Source organism: Crinia signifera, chromosome 4, assembly GCF_055691185.1.
Source record: "Crinia signifera chromosome 4, ASM5569118v1, whole genome shotgun sequence".
NCBI classification, from domain to species: Eukaryota; Metazoa; Chordata; class Amphibia; order Anura; family Myobatrachidae; genus Crinia; species Crinia signifera.
The window spans coordinates 64,952,050-64,970,708 of NC_139220.1; the positions used below are offsets into that span (position 1 = coordinate 64,952,050).

Sequence of the window (18,659 nt, forward strand, 5' to 3'; positions counted from 1 at the left end):
TACGCTTGACTGTACTACACACCTAGTGTGTCTAATACCCCACTCTCCCTTCCCCATTTATAAATTGTATTTAACCTGTTGGCTGCGCTAGGCTTACCGTTGGACACGGAGCCTAGAAAATAGACAAAGAGACGGTATCTGGCGCCAGAACCGTCAGTGTCACTGTCTGCTCTCATACTACTGGAGCGAGGAAGTGCACACAGGCACTCCTCTCACACTGCTCAGTAGGAGAACTACAGGACTGTCTGCTCTCAAACTACCTGAGCGAGGAAGTGCACACAGGCACTCCTCTTACATTGCTCAGTAGGAGAACTACAGGACGTGATATTCCTGGCTCCAGCAAGCCTGCAGGAGCACTGAGACGGAATTTTACCCGTACTCAGGTGCTTCCCAGCGGCTGCTAGAGAGAGCCCAGGGTTTATTGTTACATTTGATACATATTAGTAACATCCCTGATCTTAGCTACACTTAAACGGGAATTCGAGCCACACAGGCTATTAAAACTCATTGGGATAATAGACAGTGGGGTTTCCACTAGGTGTAAGGATTTTTATCCTTTTTTATTCTCACTATTTGTTGTCTCATGTCTTGTCAATTCCTTTTATCTTCGCAAACTATTTTAATGAATTAAATAAAAGTGACGTTTTATTATATGAACTTTTTCTCCAGGTGCACCAACAAAAGACACTCTTTTCTTTCCTCTAAGCATGTCCTTTTTGTGTCTATGGTAGCACACCCTCATATCCAGTATTAATAAAGTGTTAAATACATACAAGGAGGGTCCACCCTTGCATTTAAATCAATTTAACCTCTGTGCGACTGACCTGACCTCCCCTAATTTCTTTGGTCTTCAAATTATCTGTATTGTCATTTAATCATTTTTTCATCATTCATTATCTATAATATTCACTAAAAATAGGATTTTAGTACCTACCGGTAAATCCTTTTCTCTGAGTTCATATGGGATACAGGGAAACGTTCAAGACTATGGGGGAAAGAGGATATCCGTAGGAGACAGGCACATATAAAACTTTACACTGGGTGTACTGGCTCCTCCCCTTTGACTCCCCTCCCATCCAGCCAGTTAATAGAAAACTCTGCCGAAGGAGAAGAAACAAATATGAGAGGAATATGTGTAAATAGATAATGTGGTAAGATTCATCCAGCACACCCAACATTATAACTTATCAATTGAGAGAACAAGTTCAGCTACCACAACAAGTGGAGGCCTCAGTGCCATAACAATAAATGGTCCTCTAATGATAACGAAATAACGAAGGTCACCAAAGTGACAACAAACCCTTGTGAGCAACTGAGTGACACAATTAATAATGAAGTGTCACCTGAAGTGACAACCAACACCTGTGAGCACCTGAGTGACACGAGGTAATAAGAAAAGATCACGTGAAGTGATGACAACACTTGTGAGCACCCGAGTGACACAAGGTAACAAGAAGGCACCTAAGTGACCAACAACTCACCTTAGTGAGACAACTGCAGAACTCCGCACAGAGGCGGGCGCCCTGTATCCCATATGAACTCAGAGAAAAGTCCTATTTTCTCTTTCATTCATATGGGATACAGGGAATCGTTTAAGACTATGGGGACATACCAAAGACACCAGAATGGGTGGGAATGTGCGGAGATTGCCTCAGCACCGCCTGCCTAAACTAAGTATCATCATTAGTCAAGGAGTCAAACTTGTAAAAATTTGACAATGTAAGTTGACCTGACCATACATAATTGCAAGGCTGAGACTCCTCGAGCAGCCGCCCAGGAGGTCCCCACCGAACGGCTGGAATAAGCTTTCGCCCCAGCAGGCGTTGGAAGCTTCGCCGCCACATAAGCCTGTTTGATAGTTGCACAGATCCAGCGTGCAATAGACTGCGTCCTGCCCAATCTTCTGAGCATCGTATAGGTTAAAAAAACAACAACATTGTTTTATGGATCTTTGCTGTCCTCCGGAATACACCCAGAGAACTCTAACCACATCTAAAACGCTGGGACCTCAGACTGAGGGCCACTAGCTGGAACCACGATAGGCTGGTTCCAGTGGAATGCAGACACCACTTTAGGAAGGAAACATGGGTTATTACGCAATTCCACCCTGTCCTCATGAAAGGTCCAATATGGGCTCTTACAGGCTAACGCCCCCAATTCAGAGACCCGATTAGCCGATACTAGGGCTAGCAAGACCAAAGGTTTAAACCAGGAGGTCTGCAAAATTGCCAGGACGACGTCTAAGTCCCACGGTGAGTAGGGGCCTCAAATGGAGGTTGTATATGTAAAATGCCTTGAAGGAACGCCTGTATTTCAGGGATATTTGCCAGCTTTTTCTGGAAAAGTATGGACAAAGCTGATACAAGTACCTGTAATGAGCCTAAACGTAGGCCCAAATCCAATCCAGACTGTAAGAATCTGAGGAATCGTTCCAGTCTAAAAATTCAACCAGAGCAAGTTTCCATTGCTCACACCATCCCACATATTTCCTCCAAATGGGATGGTAACTTGATGCTGTAACCGGCTTCCTGGCTTTTGTCATAGTGGCAATAACCAATGTGAAATTCCATAGAGATTTGCCGCTCAACCACCAGGCAGTCAAACGAAGCTGTTCTAAGGCCTGGAGGTTGCACAGACCTTGCATGAGCAGGTCTCTTTGCAAAGGGAGACGCCACATGCATGCTTAGAAGATCTGGATACCAAGTTCTACTTGGCCAGACCGGAGCCACTAGAATGGCCTCGACTAAGTCTCTTTTGATCTTGCTTAGAACCCGACCCACCAACATGATCGGTGGGAAGATGTACACAAGGTTGAACAACCATGGTACTGATAGGGCGTCCCCTGGGGGGGGGGGGGCTTGAGGGGTATCTCACCCTCGAGAAGTACCTGGACACCTTCCAGTTGTGCCTGGATGCCATCAGGTCTACCTGGGGGGTCCCTCACCGAGCCACCAGAGCATTTAACACCTGGTGGTGCAGACTATGTTAAGACGAAATGCAGCTGGTGGCAAAGCATTTTTCTCACACCAGGCTATGTACTTCTTCCATATCACATGGTAGTGAGAAGCCGTGACTGGTTTCCTGGCACGCGTCATGGTTGTAATTACAGAGGGATGTAGTCCCTTGAGGCCTAATATCTGCCGCTCAACCTCCAGGCCGTTAAACGCAGCCACGGTAAGTCCTGAAAGACAAACGGTCCCTGGAGGAGAAGATCTTTTCTTAGAGGAAGACGCCACGGGTCTTCTACCTGCATGGCCTGAATATCCCCGTACCAGGTCCTTCGAGGCCAGTCTGGAGCCACTAGAATGGCTTCTACTCTCTGGTGTCTAATCCTCTTTAGCACCCGTGCCAGCAACGGGAGCGGTGGGAACAGGTACACCAGCTGAAAATCCCACGTCCAAGTCAGGGCATCTACTATCTACTGCTGTTGCCCCTGGATCCCTGGTCCGGGCATAGTACCTGTCCAGCTTGTGGTTCAACCGTGAGGCCATAAGGTCGATCTGAGGGAGACCCCAAAGATCTACCAGGTCCTGGAACACCTGAGGGTGAAGTCCCCACTCCCCGGGGTGGAGATCGTGACGACTGAGGAAATCCGGCTCCCAGTTGTCGACTCCTGGTATAAAGATGGCCGACAGGGCTTTTACATGGCGTACCGCCCAGGAGAATATCCTGGTGGTTTCCCTCATACAGGGCATGCTCCTTGTCCCTCCTTGGCGGTTGATGTAGGCAACCGTAGTTGCATTGTCCGACTGGACTTGTACCGCCCTGCCCTGCAGCATAGGCTCCGCCTGTAATAGGGCATAGTGAACAGCCCTCAGTTCGAGGTTGTTTATATGCAGCATGGATTCCATCGGAGACCAACGGCCTTGCAGGCGGACTCCCTGTATCACGGCTCCCCAGCCTCTGAGACTGGCATCTGTGGTAATCAGAAGCCAGTCCTTTATCTGGAAGCAGCGACCCGCCAATAGATTTGGCGAACCTAGCCACCACTGCAGGGAGAGTTTGGTCTGCGCAGACAGGCAAATCCTCCTGTGCATTTGCCGGGGGGATCCGGACCATTTTGTGAGGATATCCAGCTGAAAAGTCCTGGAGTGGAACCTGGCATACTGTATGGCTTCGAATGAAGCAACCATCTTGCCCAAGAGCCTCAGGCAGAGGTGCACTGAGACCCAAGGGTTTGATAGGACCTCTCTTACCAAATTCCTGTAAAGCTGACGCCTTTTCGGCCGGCAGGAACACCTTCTGCTCCATCGTGTCCAGAGTCATACAAAAGAACACCAATCTCCCGCTCGGGAGCAACGAGGATTGTGGTATGTTTAAAATCCACCCGTGGTCTCTCAACACCTGCATAGTCAGATTTAACGCACTTCTCAGGGCCTCCTCCGATCCTGCCTTGATCAGCAGATCGTCCAGGTAGGGTATGACATTCACCCGCTGGAGCCTGAGAAGGACCATCATTTCTGCCATGAACTTGGTAAAGATGCGCGGGGCAGTTGACAGCCGAAGGGTAGCGCCTGAAACTGGTAATGGCTGTTTCCCACCGCAAATCTTAGAAAGACTTGATGGGGAGGCCAAATTGGGACGTGTAAATAGGCGTCCTTGACGTCTACAGAGGCCAGAAATTCCCCTTTTTCCAGGGAGGCAATCACCGACCTGAGAGACTCCATTTTGAATTTGAACACCTGCAGAAAGGGGTTCAGCGACTTCAGATTCGAAATGCGCCTTACTGAACTGTCCGGTTTGGGGACAAGGAACAGGTTTGAATAGTAACCCTGGCCTTGCTCCTGTCTTGGTACAGGTAGGATTACTTTGGACAGGAGGAGCTTGTGAATTGCTCCCTGAAGGAGCAACTGATCCTCCACTAAGGCTGGGAGGGCCGACTTGAAGTAGCGTCGAGGAGGTCGCCTGGCAAACTCCAGCCAGTAACCTAGCGAAATAAGACTCCTGGCCCAGGAATCTAGGCACCAGGCGTCCCACACCTTGCTGAAGTGTAAAAGCCGGGCCCCCACCTCGAGACAGTCTCGTGCTGGGTGCACCCCGTCATGCTGCCGACTTGGAAGTGGCAGGGGCGGTGGAACGGTCCTGATGACCTGAGGGGTTTGGCTTCCTGAATTTCCCTCTAGTGCCTCTGCTAGCATTAGAGGCGCCTCTGGCCTTAGGGCGGAACTTTGACCCACGAAAGGACTGCTGGGAGGGACCAGTGAAAGGTGTTTAGCCGGAGTGGGTGCTGATGGGAGGAATGTGGATTTCCCTGCAGTAGCCTTAGAAATCCAGTCATCCAGCTCACTACCAAAGAGCCTCTCCCCTGTGAAAGGTATGCTTTCCACGCTCTTCTTGGAATCCACATCAGCCACCCACTGGCGCAACCACAGAGCCCGCCTAGCCGACACAGCCATTGCAGAATTCTGCACGTTTATAGCGCCCAATTCCTTCTGTGCCTCACAAAGCACCCGTGTCGTGTCCTGAATGTGGTGCAGGTTTTCACCTATCTGAGCCACGAACATGTCCCCCAACAAACCCTCTTGGATCTGTGTGGACCAAGTATAAATGGCCTTAGCCATCCAGCAACTGGCCAATACCGGGCGTTGTGAAGCCCCACTGGCCGTGAACATAGACTTAAGTTTTGCTTCAAGTCTCCTATCTGCACCATCCTTGAGGGTAGACACCCCAGGAACTGGTAACAGCACCTTCTTTGAAAGGCGGGAAACAGAGGAATCCACCGCTGGCGGTTCCTCCCACTTCTTCCTACCAACAGGATCAAAGGGATACGCATTTGTGAACCTTTTTGAAAGCTGGAACCTCTTTTCAGGGTTCTGCCAAGCACCTTTAAAAGCACTTTCTAATTCAGCCTGTTCTGGGAAATACACCGGCTGTTTTCTCTGGGTCATGAAAAAGGAATCTCCCTCAGAGGGTTCCTCCATAGGAAGCGCTAACACTTCCCTAATGGCCTTAATTAAAGCCTCAGAACCATGAACTAAAGACTGCTCCTGAAAAGTATCTTGTTCATTTGCCCCATCTCCTACTTCAAGGATGTCATCATCATCATAAGTCAGGGGCCATTGCAGTAGCAGGCCGCTTTGGAGGCTGAACAGGGGGAGGGGTGAGAATATCAACCCTGGCAGACAACATGGCTAATTCCCTTTGCACCCTCTGCGTCTGCTGTGTATTTGCAGAGAGCTGGGAAGCAACAGAGTCCATCAGCGTTTTTATGCTGCTGGCCCAGGCAGGCTCTTGACTATCAGCCTGTGACCCATCCACAAGTTGTGGGGGCACCCCACTGACCTGAGTGGTTCCACCACTGGGCTGTGGCAGCATGCACGGCTCACAGGTAACCTATGACTGTGAAGCTGGAATAAACTTTGTGCTGCACACCATGCATGTTAACTTTTTCACCATGATGAAGCAACAGGACACCCCCAGCTGCGCACACACACACAACACCCACACCTGATGTACTGTAACTCTACACAGTATAAGTGTAATACACCTCTGTATTAGAGACTATGGTGTGTGTACAAGTGGTTAACTAGCCAGTGGGGTAGAGCAATATGAGAACAGTACACCCTAAACCATAACTCACGGATTTGAGTGAGCTGGTAACGCACAAAACACACAGTGATATGTCATACACAGTGTAAATAACACAGCTAAGCAACGCTGCTGCGCTGTTATAACTTGCTGTCTCTGCCGCTGCTGCAAAGGATCAAATCCACCACGCCGCTGAGGAGCTGTAATGGTGACCTCTGGATGCGTGAAGAAGCAGGAAGCAGAGACAGGGCGCGCCCAGCAGAGCCTGGTCCCGCTCTGAGTGAAGCCCCGCCCCCTTTACAAGGAGCTGGCGCTTCCAGTATATTTAAACTGGCATAAGAAGCGCTTTTCACATAAAATTGCTTAAAAAACGCCCTGGGCATCCCTGGTGGTCCAGCGGCATCACCCTATGCCAGTGTGATGAGGGGGGGTCGCGCGGTGCCGCCGCACGGAACGGTTTGGGGTGTCCCCTTATGGGACCCCCAACCTGTACTCACCACAGACGTCTTCGGACCAGTCAGGGGGTGTGCGGCAGCTGGGGGGCCTGCTCGCTACAGCGCAATGCTATGCGGTGACAGTCCCCACTCAGGACAGATTATCCTGCAGCAGGGTCAGCTCTGCACCTTAAGAGGTCGGGGACTGACCCTACCCGACACCCTCGAAGTAGGACAGCTGCCTGGTCAAAGCAGCGCCCCAAAATAATAAACTAAATAAAATTTGAAGAAAAAAATCTGGAGCATCCAGAAAGCACTGCCTCTCCTGAGGCACATTTTTCTAAACTGACTAGTGGAGGGAGATAGAGGGGAGGAGCCAGTGCACCCACACTGAAAGCTTTAATGTGCCTGTCTCTCCTGCGGAGGCTGTTTTAGCGGGGCGCTGCGCCCTGCCCGATTTCTAAAGGGCAAAATGCGCCCTGCCCCTCCAGCAGCGCCCCGCTAAAAGAGCCTGCTGCCTGACTAATGTTGTGCCCGGGGAAGCTCCAGGCACCGCAATCTCGGCGGCGCTAGGCTTCCCCGGCAGTTCACGGACTTCGGCGGGGCCAGGTCCGCCCCCTTGTACGACGGAGGAAGCCCGGGCATGCCCGCTTTGGTGACGCGGCGGCCCGGGCACGCCTCCTTTGATGACGCGCGGCCCGGGCACGCCTCTTTTGATGACGCGGCAGCCCGGGCACGCCTCTTTTGATGACGCGGCAGCCCGGGCACGCCTCTTTTGATGACGTGGCGGCCCGGGCACGCCTACAACGATGACGTCGGCAGGCCCGGTCCGCCCCCATCCCATACAGCGGCGCCCTGCCCCCAAAAATTCCTTGGGGGAACACTATCTATCCCCATAGTATAACCCAGTATCCCATTGGACGGTAGAGAAAGTATGTGCTCTACATACTTTTTGTACTATTAACGTGGAGAAAAGGTGAAGGGTATCTCCGGTTCTGAGCTTCCTATGGCTGCCACAAAAAAGTTATAAATAAAAAGGAAATTCATGACTCCTTTAGAAAATAATATAGCACAAAAACCAAAGTATATAACTTTAAAAAATGGCGCCTGGTTAGGGAAGGGATTGCAATAATAATTGAGATGCAGAGGTGATAAGAAATGCAATATTATACTTCCTTTATAAGAAACAGAGCTCCATTATGTCCTCATTTCAAATCAATCAAGATTCCCTGCAGGGTGGAATGCTCCAATGTATGTGGAAAGAAAAAAGGCTTATAATAGTGAAGCCAGTTTTAATACATACACAAATACAGTCCAGTGGTATTTGGTATCCAGACCAGGAGGACATAAGGACCTTACATGGTTTCAACTGTTCCCAGACCTGTTACCCGGGCACCGGACTGGTGACTATTGACATTATTGTGCGCATGAACAACCAGTTCTGATACACTACCTGGTAATTAGTACCTTTGCATCCTGTGTTCTGGAGGGGTTTTTTTATATTGGATTTTATCATTGGATTTTTAAGATTTGGATATTGTGTATTTAATGTATTGTATTCAATGCATTCCACCCTGCAGGGAATCTTCACTGATTTGAAAAGAGGACATAATAGAGCTCCGTTTCTTATAAAGGAAGTATAATATTGCATTTCTAATCACCTCTGCATCACAATTATTATTGCAATCACTTCCCTAACCCAGGCGCCGTCTAAAGTTATATACTTTGGTTTTTGTGCTATATTACTTTTTGTACTAGTTTGCATCTCATTGCAAAACATATAAGAGACGATCTAGTATAAATTGCATACAATAATTGTACCATGTATGGGCACCTTACCATTACTACAGTATTTGGCAGAGTCATCTAATTTAATGCAATTAAAATTATAGGAGCCAAAACTTTGTGTGTTACTAATACAGCCAACAAAAGTGCTCAAGACAAAATCTATATAAGATTTTTTTTTTCCCCTACCACTCATACTGAGCCACAAAGACCGAATATGAAAGCATAATGTGCTGACACATGTGAATGGATTTCTCCCTATGTGCCCAGCTGAAATTGATATCATAGCCATGCACATGGGTGGGGCGGTGTTTACCTGATCGTTGGGCTCAGAAAATACGCAGTTCCGAATCAGGCCCCATCAGGCCTCGTTGCGCTCGCCACTCTTTATAAAATTAACTCCATGCCCACGTGGATCATGGAGGTATGACATGGATAGTGGGGATATGAACCATTGTGTAGTAGCACAGCTCCAGTTACGTAAATTACGTAGTTTACGTAAGTTACGTAGCCAGCATAGTGGTGTATTGGTATTCTCAATACACCACTACGCAAACTACGTAATGGGCGCCCTGCTAATACATAATTACCCAGAAATGCACTGAAAAAAAAAAAGGGTCCATGCTTCCACCCTTAAGATTCAAATCCAGCCCATTATGTAAATAGCCTTTTATACAAAAGAACGCAAGTACTATTATTACTTCTGCCCGCTCTCTTTGTCTTTTCCTTAGTAATTTTGGAATTACTTTAACTGGGGGAAACGCGTATGCCCTCGACATCCCCCATACCGCTGTCAGCGCATCCACCTGTTCCACTTGCGGATCCTCCAACTGGGATAAAAATACTGGGACTTTCCTGTTCTCAGCTGTGGCCATTAGATGGACTTCGGGTTACCCCCATCTTTTTACCAACATACTGAAAACTGTGTCATTGAGCAACCATTCGCGCGGAAGACATTTTCTCATGCTTAGTTTGTCTGCCATACGATTCTCCTTTCCTGCAAGGAATACTGCCGACATGCTGCCTACGTAACATTCATCCCATATGAACAACCTGGTTGTGCCTTCCATAAGACTGTGGATCCTTGTTCCGCCCTGGCGATTTATGTAGGACACCACAGCCTAATTGTCCGACCTTACAATCAGTTCCTTGCCTTGTAACTGGTCCTGAAAATGATGACAGGCTCTGACTACCGCTTCCATCTCCCTTAAGTTGGAGTGAGCCTCTTGCCACCTTACTGGCCATTGCCCTTGTGCGATTTGCTGACCGCAGGTTGCTCACCAGCCTGTCTGGCTTGTGTCTGTTGTGACAACAACTTGTTCCATTGTTGCAAATGACTTTCCTGCTGCCAGTCGCTGTTTGTCTGACCACCAGGCCAAATCTAACTTCGCTGACTTTGTCAGAACGATTCTCTGTGTAAGATCTTCGCTGTTTTTTTCCCACTGGGCCAGAAAACAGCCTTGAAGCTTCCTTGTGTGGAATCTGGACCACAGAACTGTTTCTAGGGGAGCTGCCATAAGCCCCGATGCTTTCATGCAATCTTGCGACGTCACAACTGGTTTTCTTAACTTTTTTCTTGTTTGTTGAATCAGTTTTGACCTCCTGATTGTGGTCAATGCCACACTAATTTGCTGAGAATTGATTACCACCCCCAGATATTGTGTTTTCTGGGTGGGAACTAAATGGATTTTCTTTTGGTTTATTAGCCATCCGTGATGCTCCAGACACTGCGCCACTCTCTGCGTGCAGTCTTACCTGCTCTTCTGACCTTGCCACTATCAAAATGTCCTCTAAATAGGGCCATAACTTTATTCCTTCTTGCCTTAATCTTGCTATAACCACTAACACCTTGGAGAAGGTGCGTGGTGATGTTGCTAGGCCGAAGGGAAGTGCCGTGAACTGATAACTGACACCCTGATTGCGAAACTGCAGGGATTTTCGATGTCCTCCGAATATTGGGACATAAAACATATGCGTCCTTCAAATCTATGGACGTCATAAAGTCCCCTTGTCCTATATCTGGGATAATAGATCTGACCGACTCCATCTTGAATGGTTTGATTTGTATTAGTTTGTTTAGGCGTCTGAGATCCAGAATGGTACGGAAACCTCCAGATGCTTTCTTTACTACAAAGGAATACCATCCGTGTCCTTCTTCAGATCTTGGTACTATCCTGACCACATCCTGATCCAACATTTCTTTCAAACTTGACATTAGAGCATGTCTCTTGTCCCTGTCTTTGGGAACTGAAGACTCCTCAATAAGATTTCCCGGATGCCTTTTGAAGGCTATTTTGTTACCTGTTTGGATTACTTCTAGGACCCACCTGTCTGAGGTGGATTCCTGCCAGGCGCGATGAAACTGAAGCAACCTGGCTCCTACTCTTTGTAAGCTGGCGTCATTGTAGGTCATTTCTAAAGGGGAACCTGCCCTCCTTGCTTCTTTGGCCTTGAAAATTTGCTCTGGATGTCCAAGATCCTCTCCTATACGCTCTTCCAGGCCTGTACACTCTCGCTTCTCTGTACTCCTGAGGTTAATATCTATTAAATTTCCCCGGAGTAGTCTTCCACGGCTTTATCTTGCGGAAGCCACACTGACTTGCCTCCGGAAATTTTCGTGATCAAGTCATCCAACTGCTTTCAAAAAAGATAGTCACCTTGAAACGGCAGTGACAATAATTTATTTTTGGACTGCACATCTGCCGTCCAAGGTTTTAGCCACATGGCCCTATGCACTACTGCCGTAGTTGCCCCTGCCCTTACGGCCAGACGCACAGTATCCATCGACGCTTCACACAAACTCTACTGCTAATTGTATGTCCTGAATGAGTTTCAGCAACTCAGATCTTTTGATACCGTCCAAGACATATCTTTCCAGCTGTTGGCACCAACCCCTCAAAACCCGAGAGGTTACTGCCATTGCAGATGCCGGCTTTAGAGATGCCCCTGCGATCACATGCTGCTTTTTTAAGCCTAATTTAATCCTTCTCTCCATAGAATCTTTAAATATATTGGCATCCTCTAGTGGCAAAGTTGTCTTTTTAGACAGTCTTGCTATGGCAGTGTCCACTCTTGGCGCCACCTCCCATGAGGACACCTGCTCCTTTGAAAAGGGATACATTTTATTAATCTTTACTGGTATCGCCACTCTTGTCAGGATCCTTCCACTCCTCTGAAATCACTTCTTTCAGAGTCTGGGACAGCGGAAAAGTTTTGCATTTTCTTTTCTTGTCCTTGAACAACAGTTCCTGCAAATTCAGATCCTCTTATGGATCCTCAATATTGAGGGATTTATGAATGAGAACTAATAGGTTGTCAATCATATCAGGATTGAAATCTGCATCCGATTTATCCTGAAACTGGTCATCATCATCATCCAGGTCTAGTCCTGGTAATTTAGCACTGCTAGATTCTTTTACCGAATCATCAGAATCTTCACTAAGTACTACATGCTTCCTCTTGGTTGTCATTTTACTTAAGTCCTCTTTAGTGACAAAAGTAACGGCTAATGCTGTTTTCAACATTTCCCCAAGGCTGGTCATCTGAGCCACTGGTATCTGCTGAGGGGCCTACAAGCCTCACAGAGGTTGCCCACATGCTTATCCGGTAACACCTTATCTAGTGTTCATTCTAGCACCCGCTATCTTTGAAAACTCATGCAGTTCCTCTTCCCTGCCTGGGGTGTCACTGTCTGCTGTAGTGCTTCTAGCACAGTGTGTTCTGTATATCAGCACTGATATGCAAACCACACCTGTGCTAGAAGCAATACAGCAGACAGCGACACCCCAGGCAGGGAAGAGGCACTGCATGAGTTTTCAAAGATAGCGGGTGCTAGAATGAACACTGTTATCGCATGCATTACATTTAGCCACATGTAGTCTCTTGTGCTTCACTTTTAGCACTTTACCTTTGCTGGTCTCAGACCTATACAGCAAGGTATAACACTTAGAACAAAAATACTTCCAACATACTTGCCAGATGGCAAAAAAAATTAAAATAAAAGACACCACCACCTGGCACAAAAGGCTTACCCTGACTTTCTAACTGTCTGCCGATGCACACTGGCTTTTAAAAAGCAGTTCCAATCCACTGAACATGGTACTAATAGATCCGGCTCCAAGCACTGTTCCCCAAAAGTAGAACAAACTCATATCAGCCCAGGATAAAGCAAAAGGCAAAAAAAACAAGCCCATCACGTTGGTGGCATAATGGGACTTAGCTACCTGTACCCTCAGATTCTCCGCAACCAAGCCGTCAACCTTCCTGCGCTTGTAGCACGTCCTTACGCCGCTCCTGTGTGTTTGGACCGCGTCCTGAATCTGGAGCCGCCCTATGACGTTTTCCGGCCGGGGAGGTGGAAGAACCGGCGCCGCCAGTGACACCCGCCCGCTCTCTGCATAGAGTAACGTGGAGCAGGAAGTGCTGCGGCCGAACGCTATACCGCATCGCCATGAGCAGACACCCTTGTGGATGCCACCACTTGTAGCTGCCCCCATGGGGGTCCGCATGCGGCCGTCGGGACTTTCACTGCCCCTGGGGTTCGGCTACACCTCCATCTGCTCAGAGCCAGCAGGGAACAACAGTACTTCACAGGGTAAGCCTTCTCTTCACTACCCGAAAAAAAAAAGACACTGGACTCAGGAGGAGGTGCCTTATTATAGGGGCTGGTGTCTTTTCCTTTCCAAAGCACTACCCAGAGGGGAGGAACCCATGAGTGAGGGCTGCCATGGGGGAGGTAGAGGAAAATATACATTTCACAGTTTACATGGGGTACATCTTGAACATGCCACAGTTCTAAAATTGAGGATGTCTGTGCAATATATTTTGAGAGCTATTCAATGGTTTTGCAGATCTGGTGCAAGTACAGTACAGTATTTCTGCTTGCACTCTCCAGAATTGGTGAAGAGAAACTTGTTTCCTAGCACGGCGCCCACGATTTCAATTGTATCGGGTCTGAAAAATCGGTCGCATCGCATGCGACGGAACCAATTTTTATATTGGACCCAATGTTAAATGCCCCCCAGACCCCATTTTTTAATTGTATACCCACCCTGATGGGTCAAATGCCCCCCCATTGTTAACGCCATGCCACGATCAACACCAACCCGAAACAAGGCGAGCGCAGCGAGCCCGAGAGGGGCGGCGGTACGCGTCCTCTGACCTTTTCATACCCCCACTATGCACGTCGGCGTGGAGTTGATTTTATATAGTGCGGCGAGCGCAGCAAGCCAACGAGCCCGAAGCGTGGTGAGCGCAGCGAGCCCCGCGCATTACTTCACACGTATTACGCGTCCGCTCACCACGCTTCGGGGTCGGAGGCTCGCTGCGCTCGCCACACTATAGAGAATCAACTCCACGCAGACGTGGATAGTGGGGGTATGAAAAGGTCAGAGGACGCGTACCACTGCGCTCGCCCCGCTTCGGGTTGACGTTGATCGTGGTGTTAACAATGGGGAGCATTTGACATAATTAACCATCAGGGTGGGTACACAATTAAAACAAATCGGGTCTGGGGGGAATTTAACATTGGATCCAATGTGAAATCGGGTCTGAGGTACAATTTAACATTGGGTCCAATTGCAAAATCGGGTTGGTCGCGTTGCATCGCATGCCATTATAATGGCATGCGATGCGACCGATTTTTTTATTGTACGGGAAACGTCTTTGAAGGTTTAAAATCGGGTCGGTCGGGTCTCATCGCATACCTTAAGTTATGGTATGCAATGGGACCAGACGGGCGCCGTGCTAGGAAACAAGTACCGAAATCCACATAAAAAAAGACAGCTGTTGGGCATACTACCCAGCAATTTAATAAAGTTCAGCCATTTTACATGTCTGACCTCGGTGCATTTGGGTGTGACAAGTGCAATGAGTAATGCAATTTCTGATGGGAGATTCGGGAGAACAATCCAGAAGGCTAACTCAACTTCTTGAACATGGATGCTGCCACCTTCCAGTAGTTGCTCCTACTGGTGACCCCATATATCCAGAGGCAGTATACCAAGTTCCATAGCGCCATCACGGCTGAGGAAACATTGGTGGCTACACTGCCGTATCTGACTACAGGAAGGTCCATGGAAGACCTAACAAATGATCTGTTCGCAATCACAACTTATCAGCACATAAGATAACAGGAACCACCTCAGTACTGTTTATTGTACTGAAACGCCTAACAATGTACACTCAAAACACGACTCATCGAAATTGTGCGTTCTAGCCTGAAATCGCTCTGATGTATGGCCAGCTTTAGAGTTCATTCTAGCACCAGCCATATTTGAAGCCCATGCAGTTCCTCTTCCCTGCCTGGGGTGTCGCTGTCTGCTGTGGTGTTTCTAGCACAGGTCTAGTTTGCATATCAGTGCTGATATACAGATCACACTGTGCTACAAGCACTACAGCAGACAGCGACACCCCAGGCAGGGAAGAGGAACTGCATGGGTTTTCAAATATGGCGGGTGCTAGAATGAATACGGAGCTTAACAATCAAAGAGCTGAAACAGACATTGCAAAGTATATTCTTACTTAGGCAATGAACAATATGTGTGTGATGCTAATATCCAACACCATAGGCTGGTGGTGGCAATATTGGGGTAAGACAAACCGAGTGGGGTCTTATCAATAATGCTGACAGGGCACCACTTTTATAATATCCAATAATCCTAGCCTGTTCAGCAAGGGACCCAAAAAAAAAGGCAACCAACTTGAAAAGCATTACTAAAACTGCTAGCATATTGCAGAAGGTGTGGGGTAATAAAAATAATAGAATTAAATGTTCTATAGCAGAGGCTCTCAAACATATGTTTTCCAGGTCACCTAGTGGACATTCTAAAAGACCCAAAGATGGGGCTAATTGTTTCACCTGTGATTCCGTAAGATCTGTAAAACATGCAATGTGTGTGGTCAAGAGGACAGTTTGAGATCCTAGGTCCTATACTAAATTACTGGACCCAGCAAACCTGGTCAAACATAAGTGTATGAGCAGCCACAGGCAAGCTGGGAATCGGTATACCCATGTCTGCAACCTCAAAAATCAGTGCTGTTTTTAACCACACAAAAAAAAAAAAAGAAAAGGGCTTTTAGAGCGCCTGTTTTTACTCAAGTGGATTACAATGCCAAAATGCGTTCATTATGCAGCCAGCTACAAAATCCATCAGGTGTTAAATCTACTATTTAGAGTGGCCTTCAAATAATAAAAACATATGGAACTTGTGGATAATCACGGCTCCCACGATGTGCATCGCATAGCAAAAAATCGCATCGCATGCGTTTTTTAACAGAAAAGCATCCAAATGCATTGAAATTAGTGTCAAACATGTTCAATGGCCCCCAAATGTCATTTTTGAGGCTGTACCACCCCCACTATCAACGCGAACCCGAAGCGTGGCGAGCGAAGCGATCCCGCGAGGGGCGGCGGAACGCGTCCTACGACCTTTTCATACCCCCACTATCCACGTCGGCATGGAGTTGAGAATAGAAAGTGTGGCGAGTGCAGCGAGCAATCGAGCCCGAAGCGCGGCGAGCCCCGCGAGGGGACACGGATACCTTCACAGGTATACGCGTCCCCTCGCGGGCTTCACAGGTGTCCGCTCGCTGCGCTCGCCACACTTTCTATTCTCAACTCCACGCCGACGTGGATAGTGTGGGTATGAAAAGGTCGTAGGACGCGTACCGCCGCCGCTCGCCACGCTTCCGGTTCGTGTTGATAGTGGGGGCGGTACAGCCTCAAAAATGACATTTGGGGGCCATTGAACATGTTTGATACTAATTTCAATGCATTTGGATGCTTTTCTGTTAAAAAACGCATGCGATTTTGTAAAAAAAAATGGTAAAAAACTGCAAAAATCGCATGCCATCGCATGCCACTATATATGGCATGCGATGGGAGCCGTGATAATCCACAAGTACCAAACATATTTCTAATACATTTTAGCAATATGCCGAAACGCGTTGGTACATGCACACGCCATCAACAAAGACCCATCTAAGCATCTCAATCACAACACCTAAGAAGTATCCAGCATCCAGTCTCCTCCGGCAGGAGTCGAGCGCTCACAGTCTGCAGACGCGACCACGGGTAACAGCACTGTTCTCGCGAGAACAGAAACCCGGAAGTCGCGTCACACAGACTGACGGTGAAGCCGCACACAGCACAGCCAGAGGACGCTGCGGCTGCAGCAGTCCAAACAGCGAGACGCCAAAATACGACACCCCATACCACCACTGCCTCTGGGTCCAAGGAACACCATCCCCCACATTCGGTCAGGACTGACCGGGGGCCAGCAGGACCTGTCGCAAGAGGCACAAGCACCAATACGGTAAGGAGCAGTGCAGCGGGACGCCGCACACTGCTCACACCTAACATTGACCCTTAAATACAACAACCAACACAACTGTGTGAACTATACCTTCAGGAACACAGAGGACCCAGAGAGACATAAGCCAGTTGGTTTATGGTAGAAAGGGGTCTGTTAATCCCCCGATCCCCTGAGGAGCTCTCACGTGTCTCAGTGTGCACAAAGACTTTGCCCAAACCACCCCCACAAAGTCACCCCATTTTTACTGTTATTTGTATTTTAAATAAACAGATTTCACACATAGATCGGGACATCCACTTTATTTATATTAGACAGACACACACAGGAGCAGCGCTTAAGCCCACCCATTGTTTCTCTATATACTCACCACACAGGGGGTAGGGATACCCCTGTGGCTGAGCAGCGCTCCAAAACTATCTCAAGGTGAGCGCAGTACACCCCCCCCCCCCGCGCAATTTAATACATTTTAGCACCTTAGCTGTCATAGCATATTTCATAATCAGTCACAAGCTAGTGATAACATTTTCTAAATAATGCACAGTACACATGCCTCTGATTAATGAATCACCTACCAGGTACTGGGTGTAGCAATGTTTTACTTCAGCAAATAGTGATTATAAAATAAAAGATAGGGTTAATGATTAAAGTACATGATGTGGGGAAACACAGGGCAACAAAAATGAGTCAAAGTTTTTTTATGATCACTTCTGATTTGCAATTTATCGGTCTTGCATTTGTGGACCTAGTGGTGCAAGTTTGTCCCAGTTGCCCAAATGTGGGTGTATATTAATATGACGTGTGTCTGCATGTTGCAGCAGCAATTGATACACAGAACGGAATTTGGAGCACTCCAACCTTCTTGAAATTATATCATTATTTATTCCCACACGCTTGTGGGAATAAATAAGATTGGGATTTCAAAATGGCTGGAATGCTGTATATTCCGTGTGTGAAACACAAACACACACACACACTAGCAACCTGCCCCTGCTTCGCATGGGTAGATCAGAGTTTTAAGAAAAACTTAACCCGTGAAAAGCAGGAGAGGGCTGCTAGTACAGTATATAAGTGGTATGATGTAAGTGACAGTAATAGCTCAGTAACAGGTTACAGTACAGTGGAAATTGGATTCCGACCTCCTAGGGTATCAGTGAACGAATAAGGCACCCTCCCCCTCAACTGCCACCACCCCCCTCCAAACTTCACCAATGGTTTCCGGGAAGGGGAGTCACTCTCCTGCCTCTCACTTCCTGCTGACACAGTTGCGCCATCAGCCCATCCACTCCGCCTAGCGCTGTGCTCCTTCACTTCCCTTCTCCTCACTGGATCCTCTCTGTCTCGACTACTACTGCCGACTTCCAAGCACCCAACCAACCGCAGACAGAGACAACAGCACCGAGTTACGTGACATGTGCAGACCAATCAACCACATCCCCTTCTCTCCTGGCTTTATCCCAGCAGCAGCCAGAGAAGAAGAGTCTGCCTCACTGCTGTTACCAGGTGCTGGCATCACCGGTCTACCCAATGCAGAACTTTCTCAACCACACTGCCTGGCTCTGTCACAGTGATTTTTCTTGGACTGGATTCACTATAATAG

At 48.0% G+C, this 18,659-nt stretch overlaps 1 protein-coding gene across 1 annotated transcript in view; it reads right to left on the minus strand.

The window, feature by feature from the left end:
- The window catches only part of CYSTM1 (cysteine rich transmembrane module containing 1), an 81,397-nt gene extending 63,049 nt beyond the window's left edge, over nucleotides 1-18,348 (minus strand). The window contains exon 1 of the mRNA XM_083181809.1: nucleotides 18,269-18,348. Coding sequence (XP_083037935.1) covers nucleotides 18,269-18,333 — 65 coding nt within the window. The 5' untranslated portion in view covers nucleotides 18,334-18,348. The remainder of the gene's footprint in view (nucleotides 1-18,268) is intronic.
- Between the last annotated feature and the right edge of the window lie 311 nt (nucleotides 18,349-18,659).